The 11,350-nt window shown below is 41.3% G+C and overlaps 1 protein-coding gene across 4 annotated transcripts in view; it reads left to right on the top strand.

The window, feature by feature from the left end:
* Positions 1-11,350, top strand: part of LOC107272988 (opioid-binding protein/cell adhesion molecule homolog) — an 83,864-nt gene that overhangs the window by 54,344 nt on the left and 18,170 nt on the right. For all 4 annotated transcript variants that reach the window (XM_025090310.1, XM_015750742.2, XM_015750741.2 and 1 more), the window contains 2 exons: positions 1,646-1,740; positions 9,169-9,376. In XM_025090310.1, coding sequence (XP_024946078.1) covers positions 1,646-1,740; positions 9,169-9,376 — 303 coding nt within the window. The remainder of the gene's footprint in view (positions 1-1,645; positions 1,741-9,168; positions 9,377-11,350) is intronic.

Here is an 11,350-nt window from a genome sequence, read left to right on the forward strand (position 1 = left end):
ATCTACATCCGTAATAAAACATTTGTTTCGTTCGGGTGTCACGTCGACAGGGTGAAAGGTGAGGTAGATGTTTGCGATGAAGGTATAAAAGAAAAAATTGATTTGAGTAGAATCCCGCCAACCTCTCATTTTTTAATTCCTTCAGAATCCCCTTGTCACTATGTTAATTCATAATGGGACACTAAGTCAGGGGAGTTTGGCCAGACTCGAAGTTAAGTACAAAATGACGATGAGCTTAGGTGACAATGAAGACAGTTACTCGGGCTGAGGGTGGGGGTAGGGTTAACAATCGTCGACTGATCTCCGTAAGGGTTGCCAATTCCAAAAGCATTAATGCAAAACAATGCGTGCCACCATGGGAGTGCCGAGGGCGACAGATTATTACGTCACATTTTTAAGGATGGAAGAGGGAAGCTTCCGGTGTCTCTGAGAAGGTCCCTCCCTCCTTGGGGTACTTTGCGGGCTCGGTCGCCCTTATAAAGTCCTCGGGATACCGTCAACATAAATAAGTATATAAAATCTCACGGGAGGAAACATAGAAAATTGGAAATTTTTCGTAGATTGTAAAGGAAGCCCAAGCCCAGCACTGTCGTCCCTCTAAATTTAAGCCTCAGGACGTAGAGAAATGATCCAGCGTAAACTTTGAAATATTCGTCATCTTCCACGTCACGCGCATTTTCTCTACGCGTGTATAAGACGTGACGTAGCCGGTGTATGTTATTTATTTCACTTTCGAAATTATGAGAGAGATGAAAAATGTACGGAATCCCATAAAGTAAAAGTCGTGCGTTAGAATCCAGTGGGCAAACAATTTATATATAGTCAAGTGCAATGCGTTCTGCATTAAGCGGCACGACGTGTGTCCTAGGAACAAAGGCGCCCCCTCGAATCAATTTGCTCGAACGTGCATTCGTCCGTGTATGGTTTTCATGAAAGGTCCCTCCAATTAATCCAATGATCTTGAAGGTTTTAACGAGTGCCGGTGCCGTCGTGCACAGAAGGCTGCACATCCATTCGAAATATCAATACGCAATCGTTCGGTCATCCGTCACGCGAAGTATTTAATATTATGACAGAGGACTTTAACGGAACTGCCACTCGGAACGTAGCTATCCATCAAAGCCGTAGAGTGCAGTCTTAATCCTCTAGGATTTCCCGTAGGGGTTCCGTATGCACCAATGGATAGACGTACGATAGAATTATGGTTCCCCTATGTTCCCATTATGAAACCAACCCCGAATCGTTCGCAGTCCTTCCCGGCATACCTACCACCCGTAGCCCCATTCCCGAAGGTCTTGCACTAACAGCCCCTGCAGGACCTCATAGGGCAGTTCAACCCCGTGCACGCGCCACTTTGTGTCTGGCTCGGGGCGACCCCTCCTTACCAGGCTTTACCAGCATAACGCGTCATCGCATTATAAGTTCACGTAACGGCCATCATATTCGCTCCCATAGGTACATGAAAATTCGTAACGGTCTTGTCTAAGTCAAATACGTTACGAATTCAATGCGTTTTATGAAGTGGACTGTGGGGCGAAAGGGGAGAGAGAAAGAGAGAGAGAGCAGGGCTTGACATTACCTCCCATTCATTTTCACTGCTATATGAATAATGGATTTAACCTTTTTTTCTCTTTCTCTATTTCAGATCCCAAATTCAAGGAGCCCATCGCCAACGTCACTGCTCCTGTTGGAAGAGAAGCTATACTCTCTTGCATAGTTCAGGACTTGGCAGGCTACAAGGTAAACCTTTCAGTAACATTGAATATCTTAATATCGAGAGAAGAATACTTTTTTTTTCGCCCCACGTAGCTGACCGAGGGGCTTCGCGTTGGCGGATATTGAAAGTCTTTTGTTTTCATATTTTTAATTTTCAGCCGGTATTCGGAGAGCGACGCCTATCACAATAGGGATACGCACGCTGAATGCGCCTATGATTAAACCCCTTCGTCGTTTTCGATAGTAGAGTTTTTTTTTTGTGACGTGGAGATTTAATCGAAAATTGCATGGAAATAGTCCATGAAAGTATAACGAGTCTCTACGATCGATACCGGAAACGAATGCTTAGTACATGGTTATGAAAACTTGCCGTTTTTAATTGTCGCAAATACGCATCTCTTTGATATATACAGTATATAAATATATACGTGTATGCAAACTTTGGCGAATATATAATTAAGAGTTGTTAATGAACTTCGTCCAGCTGTTGGCTGTCTCGTCCGCGTGGGAAGCACGCGCGGTTCACGATAGTCGGAATCTTAATGTCTTCCATTAAAGTCCCACCGCGCAACCACATAAGTCATGACGCTCGAGAAATCGTACTTAAGTACTTAAAGAAGTTGAACTTGCGGATTGCGCACACTGCCACTTCCTGGCAATAAACTGTATAATAATATAGTGTATATATATATACGTATATATACCCCTATAAAGTGCGGCTAATTGAATAACGGCAGCCCTGCACGTTTTATCTTCATTTTGGTTATTTTCCACGTCCCCCATAGCTCTTTGGGAGACACGTCGTTCGCCATACGTATACGCTCGCAATAAGACATTCCTTTCCTTAAAGAGTCCATGGAGATTTTGAATGGTCGTAAGGTACATATATTGGACTCTCCATACAATTTCGCTTAACTATAAAAAATTTATCTCGTGTAACATTAACTTTAAGGATTCACATTTTATATGTATATATATATATATATATATATATATCCTGCTATCTATCAATTACAAGGATGTTTCACGTGAAGTGATACAGACGCGATCCCGTTCTTATAGTTTGAGAATAAAAGTGTGAAAAAAAAGTAGCTAAAGTGTTGGTACTCGGCATCAAAACTGGACAACTCTTCATCCCTACAAATTGTTCAATTTGGCTGGATTCGTATCAGAGATGCGTTCCGCTCGAATGCTCAGCCTGGATCGCCCTTTCACCAATCCAGGAAGATCTCGCGCAGCTATCTCGAACGATCCCAAGTCGGAGCCATAACAAATGTTATCCCTGCGCGAACGAGAGATCATTGAAGCCGATCCTCTCGCGAGTTAACGGGTTCGATGATTCGGAAGGTAAGATATAAGGTATGGATTAAGAATTATCGAGCACTGGAATAGATTGCCTAGAAACGTCATAACGAAAAATTAAGAAAAAAATATATAAATCACGTTATCCTAATAAAAAAGAACAATCGGCACTGTTAACGTGACTGCTAGGAAAAAGAAATTGAAGAAGTTAAACCTGGTCCTTAGGCTGCTCGAGGATTGAATATAGTGATCGATTGTTTACTAATCGTTCAGGACAGGTCGCAGCCACAGGATCTGAAGCCGCGAGCTCCGATTAACTTGCGACGAGTATTGTCTTAATAAATCAGAGATAGACGAGGGTATAAAATTAAGGAATAAAAAATAATTTTAAAAAATAGAACAATTTGCTTAACATCTTGCGAGATAATTTTTCATTTTTCTAAATGGTCCATTAATCCCATCAGGCGGATATTCGAGGCTTACCTGAGCAGCCTATTCCTTTGACTCTCGTAACCACTTGACGCGGTTCTGTGGGTCAAAACGGGCTTTGACAGATCGAGGATGTTATTTCCTTCGTTCTCCCAAAGAACTTTGGCTCCTCTTCTCGCTACACAGCATCATCCCATGTAGGTCCAGGGTCCTTATGGAATATTGAAGCACGCTCCTCTAACGCGTGTCCCATATTATATTTCGACATAGAGTCACGGCACTTAACCGGATATCACGCTCCCATGTATGGACATATGAAACTTGTAGCTTACATATGCAACTTTGATTTATATGACATTAGCCATATTATGTAACGTCAGAGAGCACTATACATATATACATATATACATATATATATATATATATATACATGGATACAGAGCAGTGTAGTTAACTCTTCGGGTCGGCTTTTTATTAGGTACTCCCTTGCAGTTCAGGCTCTCGCATTAACAGCAGTGATAATAAATCAAGCGTTAAACGTGATGGAGAATCCGAGGCAAGTTGGTCGATCTGGGGATTATTATTCAAGCGCGAGTCGCGCCATTCATTAAAAAACAAGATAACTCGCAACGGCTCGTTTCTATATGAGCCAGCAACTACTCAAGTGCGGCCCGACGCCGTTACGAGATCGTGGCACGCTTTCCGGCTTAAATTCCCATTCAGGGCTTGTCCTTGTTTTACACAGGCTCGCTAGCACGTAAACGTACACAAAAGGAGCGTTCAGCTCGTGACTGAACCGAAGCAGGACTCTCTTCGTCCGTATAGAAATTTTTATCGTATGTAATACCTTTTTGACAGGATGTGTACTACCTGTTGTAGATCAAAGGGTTACGTTGCGTCATTCCGTTTTTTTTTTGTTTCTTTAATCGTGAACAGTTTTTTTTATTTATTTATTTTTTTCATATCTCTTTTTTTCAAACAATGCTTGCTTCATATCATTTTGATCTGTATGACGGTTCCATTGTAGTTCACGACTCTTTGAAGATCCCTGAAATGTCTCTCAGCGTTGACTGTACCTACGTACATTTGAAATTCTCTAATTCGAGATTGACTGTCGCACGCAAATATTTCATGAAAATAATAACCGAATTCAGTCGAGACTAAAACGGTAGGAATCGTACTTTTTTGCTTTTAAAATAGTCCGGCGTTCCTGTGTGGATTTGCTGTGTTTCGAAAATTTCGTCAGCCCGTTGCACGTTACTACAATTTCTTAGCTCTTCGACCGAACCATATCTGTCTCTTACTTATCCCGTGGAATTTTATCCAGGAGAGTAAACAGCCTGTAATCCGTGTCGGAGCGAAGGCAGTGCTATAGACTTTTTGAAAGACACTGCTGTACCCAGTACAGCTATACAATCGGCAGTTACGGCAGCAGTCGAAGAAGCGCGATGCAGCCGCATCGAAAGAGCTCGGACCTTTTGACGTAAATACATCGAAAAGTATTCCGTAGGATGTTCGTACGATGAAATTCAAATGGACGTGTCCTATATAAAGGCACTGGATAGCCGAGAAGCCGACAAGCCCCAACGTCCGACACCGGGAACGGAATAATCGTGTCGTTTATAAAGCCGTTGTGCGTCGGTTCCGGCTATGCATTAAGATGACGGATAACGGTTGCAGCCACGCCGGAAGGCTTGAAGTGTCACGATGGGGAGATAACGACACCTCTCGACTTCGGGCCCGAGTCTCTACGTAACCCTGATGATAACAGCACGACTCTGTTACCTCTCTTGTTATGAATATAATGCCGGAGGACTCAGAGGAGCCTCTCTTTACTTTACGTACGGTCCGACAACGATATCTTTGCGACACGAATTTGCATTGCGAATTTTATTTGAATCTTCCGTCTCTGCTCAAACTAACGTCAACTCGATATGTATAATACGCGAGCTCTCTCTCTCTCTCTCTCTCTCTCTCTCTCTCTCTCTCTATCTCTCTCTCTCTCTTATTAACGGGAGAGCCCGTATAATGAAAGTAAACTAATCACAATTCTCTGTATCCACTGGTGCATTTGACTGACGCATAATACCACTGGTACTCTAGTATACGTATACATATATGTAATATCGATGCATTCGAAACTGCAGCGCGTCGTTTGTCGAGATTTTACGGAATTACTGTAAAATTATAATTGATTGAATTGAATTACTCTTGGTCTATCCCGTTGTCTCTAACTACGTCGTTTCACGACTAACGACATACCGAATTCGTCGGTTTTTTTTCACGCTACTGAAAATTCTATCTATTCGTGTCTCTTGGTTGTTTCATTGACCCTTGGGAGTCGCTCGTTAACATCGCTCGACGGATGAAGAATATATATATATATATGTATATTCGTCATTGGTATGAAGATGTATATATATATATATACATACGTGAATATGCAACCCAAGCAAAATCCTTATTACACTTTATTTTATGTCTATATCGATAACCACTGCTGGCCGAGGAGATCGGAACGATATAAACCGCAAAGTATAACAGACACCGTGAAATATTTCATGACAAAGTCATATGACATTCTAGGAGTGACATTTCGAGTCCCGTGAGACATCCTCCAGGACATTAGGTAATGCCAGTCTACGTTGGAGACAATAGGGCGAAGGCTTTAATTACCTCAAAAATCCATCATTACTGCAAGACGTCTCGTTTCATTTGCTTGGCGCTTTCACTTAAATTATGTGTCAACTGTTCCGAATGTCAGGTAAGGATTCGTAATTCGTCGGAGTAATTACTGTGTTATTAAGAAGTATCCAGCAATACCTCGTATTTGAATATTTTAACAATTTAATATGAAATTTCCTCTATTCCCTGTAATACCACAGTGCATATATACGTGTACATGTCAATACGTATAAATTGGCGGTGCAGCAATTTATAGCATCGCGAGTGCATTTTGAATTAAAAATATAATTAACCCACTTCAGGATGAAGGCGATAAAGTCGCATCGCGTCCGAGTGTAATTGCGTTTTCTCTGATTTCGATAAAGGCGAATTCTAAAAGGAAGGTGGTATAACGGCCGAGTGTAATGGCGTCTAAAGTAACTCCGTCTAAGTCACGTAATACAGGATCGGTAATTTTACGAGCGTCAGGCTAAGAGTAACGACGATAAGAGCACTCGTGCGCTAAAGCACCCGATGTCCTGGAACGAAGTGGCGGATTTCATTTCGCAGTCAGGAAAATTGTTACAGGCGGTAGTACCTGGTAGACGACTCTTATTCACGTACATTCGTTGAAGTGGACTGTGTCACGGATCTGTACGGCACGGATACATCCGGAAGTGGGAGCGAGATGAAATCTCGTGTGACGCTTCGCTAACTTTATTTCAATGCAGATGGAACGAGGTGAAATATATCTAGTCAGGATCCCGGGGCGATGCTTCAATCGAAGTCGAACTTGCGACCTGTCGTAAAACTCGACTCGACCTTTTGAACTATTATATTCACGTGGAATTTCGTACTGTCTGCTTTGCACGTGTAATATTATTAAACTTAATCTTATTACTCACGTGAGACATACGACGAATTCGTTAGCGTATCATTCGTCGAAAAGACGCTCGTGGAAAAGCTTCGAGCAACTCGGTGATATGATTGTAATGTTAATTGATAACAATGACAACAATGACAACGTCATACCTCTAACGTCAAATTCACGTAATTCCTGGAAGACACGAGTACTCGTTATTGGGTACTTTGATGACATGAATAAATATCTATAACTTTATATATGGTTAATTAAGACGAAGATATTGATAATTGCGATTACTTTGCGCGATTGGGTTCTAAAGACTAATTAGCGATATAGTTTAATGAGCATACGTGAAAGTTCACGTGCTGTCCTTTTTTTTGTTCATTGCTAAACTAATATCGTAATTCTAGCCTAGAAACTTTCACTTTCAGCATCAATATTGAGTAGGAAACTGTTTACGAGGTGACGTATGTAGATATAAGAATGTGTGTTCGTACGTATGGCGTGTACGATTTCCTCCATAAGATAATCGGCGTACGTGCTTTTACTTTGCTCAGTCTCTTTTATGATTACAACTCGTATGTATTCCTTACTGGGCACGTGGTGTGCCGTATAGGATTTTTTTTATGGCTTAAAGGGGTAGGTTAAAAGCAAATGGCTGCGATATAGGTTAAAGGAGACTCTGGGTAGCGGCGACCGATATCGATGGCAATTCCGCGCATTTTATTTTTACGATTCCAAGCTCAACTCGCTGGAAAACGTGAAGGATCATAAAAGCCCTCCGGTGCATACGGGCAAAGGTTAATCCTGTAAATTACAGAAATTCGAGGACCAGTCGTAAATATTTGGTTATCATAGTTGGCGGAAGCGCGACGGGGCATTAGCTACATTCACACACGTGCACGGACACCACGTGTGCAAGGGTCGCCACCCCTCTCTATTCATTCGAGTGGATATCAAATGCAATAGTTCACACTGTGTTTCCGACTAGGTTGGCCAAACCCTGTTCCTCCACTTCCATAACCTAATCCGATCGTACCCTCTTCTCAGCTGGACTTCCGGTATACCCCAAGCACCTGATATCTCTGCTCGAGGAAAGCGACGTAAAACGACGAAAAACGAGAGCTTTAACGTCGAGGAAGAGTATCTACATTTCTCAGAGATTTTTCTCTTACTTTTTTTTGGGGGGGGGAGGGGGGGATTTTTTACACTACTATTTTTTTTTTCATACAATTTTTGCCTTGGTCATTTATTGATTTCGTAAGATGTTATCATACGTTATCGTTGTAATGGTTGTTGAGTTTCAACAGTACCATATCGTGATTGCTGTTTACATTACTATAACGTGACAGCTGTCACACGTGGCTGATATGTTTCAGCCGAAGGATTGTATATATATATAACGTTTTAGAAATTCTAAATGTTCGGTATCGCTACGATAAGACGAAAATTGTTAGCCACACCGTATGCAACAAACGTAACTGATATGGGTTGACTGTATGTCCGAAACAAGTGTAATTTACAAGGGATGAAGACTCGAAGCAATAGAGCTGTTGAAATGATTTTAAACGAAGAGAGAATATTTTTCGTGGAGGAAAAAGAGGATAATACTTTCATATTGATCAATGATTTATATCCACGTCGTTCTTAATATCCAATCAGTGACCTGTAAAACTGAATTAAATAAATACCAATGAAATAGATGACATCCACCAATCGCATCCGAATTTACGTGGTTTTTTTTTTAACTCTAACTGATAGAGGACGAAATAAATGCTTCTAAATTGAAATAGCAATTCCATTATCCCATGTCTTTGACAGGGGTTGGTATAATGCTACTGTGAATGTACAAATATTATCAAGGTACAAAATGGTTGAGACTATCAATTCAAAAAACCATATACAGAACAAGTTGAATCAGATTGGCGTGTGAATAGCTTTCAGTACGTTCGTTCGTATGAAATTTTGTTAACAGCTTGATTTACGTAACGTTCCAACTGGATTCGCTATACCGACGAATACAAAATTCTCCCTCGTAAAAGCCAGAGGCAACCTCGAGTGTTACTCGTAAACTTATCTGCTTGAGTTGATTTGAAAATTGAGTGCGATTGCACCGTCACGTAGTAAGTAAATATACTCGAAGCCTTCTTCCAAAGTACTTAGACTGATAAGACGAAGTGATTATGTTACAGGTAGCATGGCTTCGAGTCGATACCCAGACTATATTGACCATAGCCAATCACGTGATCACGAAGAATCACAGAATCGGAGTGACGCACAGCGATCATCACACATGGTTTTTGCACATACGCGAAGTCAGGGAGTCTGATCGTGGATGGTACATGTGTCAGATCAATACCGATCCGATGAAGAGTCAAATTGGCTACTTGGAGGTCGTCGGTAAGTATTAATATATTAATTGGATACTCAAAGTGTATTGATGTTTAGAAATGTAAAATCAAAGTATCTCGATGCCGACTTCCTGAAATATCTCCTCGATACGTTGAGCACGCTTTTCGTGCGGCTGTGAGGTAACGTCTCTCTATAGCCAGATGACGACTCTGGTCGCACATTCAACTAGAGCAGCGAAAAGGAAGACACGAAGTGATTTCATGGGGGAGATGAAGTTCTGTAGGTAGCCGGTTGGTTATGTAGGAATCCTCGAGAGCGAAGTACTGAGGGAACTCACGGGATTAAATTGCTACAGATGGGATACAAGAAGCTACCTCTCTATCTCTGGAATACCAATTTGATTTTGGTTGACACAGAGACGCGAGATGGCACGTAAAATATTTCATTTAAATTGCAGACTATCCGGTATGAATAGAGCAATAAATTATTCTTTTTCTTTCGCAAAAAAGAATAACTCAAACCCATATTTTGAGAAAAATATACAATTTTATTTTTTATTTTTCGATAATCCATCATTATTTTCGTGATTGATTACAGTCCATAGATGATTACAGGTATACGTGGGTTACGCTATTATTCCATTTTCTCTTTCGAGTCCGATGTTAATTGGCCAGTAATTGCTACCAGTACTGCGGTTCGACATCATCCCCTTGAGCCTGCCCTTACAATTAGAAGTCATAGCGTTGCCGAACGTTGCCGAGATGGATGAGAGCCAAATACAGTCGTAACGATTCGAATCATAGTCACGAATCACTTTGCATCGTTTCTTTTTTTTTTTTATAATTAAAAAAATAAAATAAAAAAAGGATTCTTCCATTGCCGACATTTCTCTAAGGAGTAAGCAAGTTCGTGGACCGAGCTTGCAACTTACAAAGTGGCTTCTATGGCAGTTCGCAAGTTTTATTGAGTGCTCGTGAACCGTGAAGCTCAGGAGCGTGTACCGGGTGCTTGAATGCTAGTGGAACTGGATTAGAACGTTAACGTGGCCGCTTTCACTGCTTTTGGTTGTTATATGGAAACTCTAATTCAAACTCACACGTAGCGTTAATCACGTGACAGCCAGAGGCGTGTTTAAATAATATATCAAGTGCCATTTTCGATAATCAATATTTCATACTCAAGTACACGATGTCTTAGGGGTTATTTCTAGAGTGACTACTTCGGGATGTCAGTGCAAGGGAGAAATGAATTTCTTAGATGATACCTATTTCAAATTTGCTACGATAAACTTGCCAGAGCGAACCTCCCCTTTATACGTGCTGGTTGTAACGGGCTGAGGGGACGAAGGAGGCTGCTACGTTTCAACCCTTAAAATAGCTACCCGCAGCGCCGGTGCGATTACTTCATGAGCTACGGGGAATCAGAGTGTTTCTTCTCTGTGAAGTAGTGTTCTGGATTACGCACATTTTGCATTATTAGAGTGAAGTAATGGCGCCAAGGTCTGCCGCGGGCGGAACGAACCCACAGACGGGGAAGCGGTTAGCAAAGGCTCTTCCAGTCGCTTAATGAATGACAACGGTATAAGATATCAAGGATGAGAAGAAGGTGGCGATGCAAATGCGGCTTGAGGTACTATTATGAAGATTCTTGAAATTTTTTTTTTTCAAATCTAGTTTCATCTTATTATTCCACGCGTGCAAGACTGTACTGTAGATTCTATTTAAAAAAAGAACAATTTTCACGTAATTTTACCTCACCACCCGTCATTATCATACAAAATACTAGATTTCTCAAATTTCTCAGGTTATCATCCCCGCTGAATTTACTCTTGACTTCCTACGTTTCCACTGTCAGACAAGGGTTGTCTCACCCTACGTAGCGACATAACAGATAACAAGCTCACGGCGAACCGCAAACCAACCCAAGAGGTTGTTCTCAGGTTGTTTCCCGAAAAGGATAAAAATGCCTTCTGAGGGAAATCCTACTCTAGTGATATGATCCAAAAAAAAAAAAAAAAAAAAA

Source organism: Cephus cinctus, unplaced genomic scaffold, assembly GCF_000341935.2.
Source record: "Cephus cinctus unplaced genomic scaffold, Ccin1 Ccin1_scaffold1343, whole genome shotgun sequence".
In the NCBI taxonomy this organism is placed as follows: Eukaryota; Metazoa; Arthropoda; class Insecta; order Hymenoptera; family Cephidae; genus Cephus; species Cephus cinctus.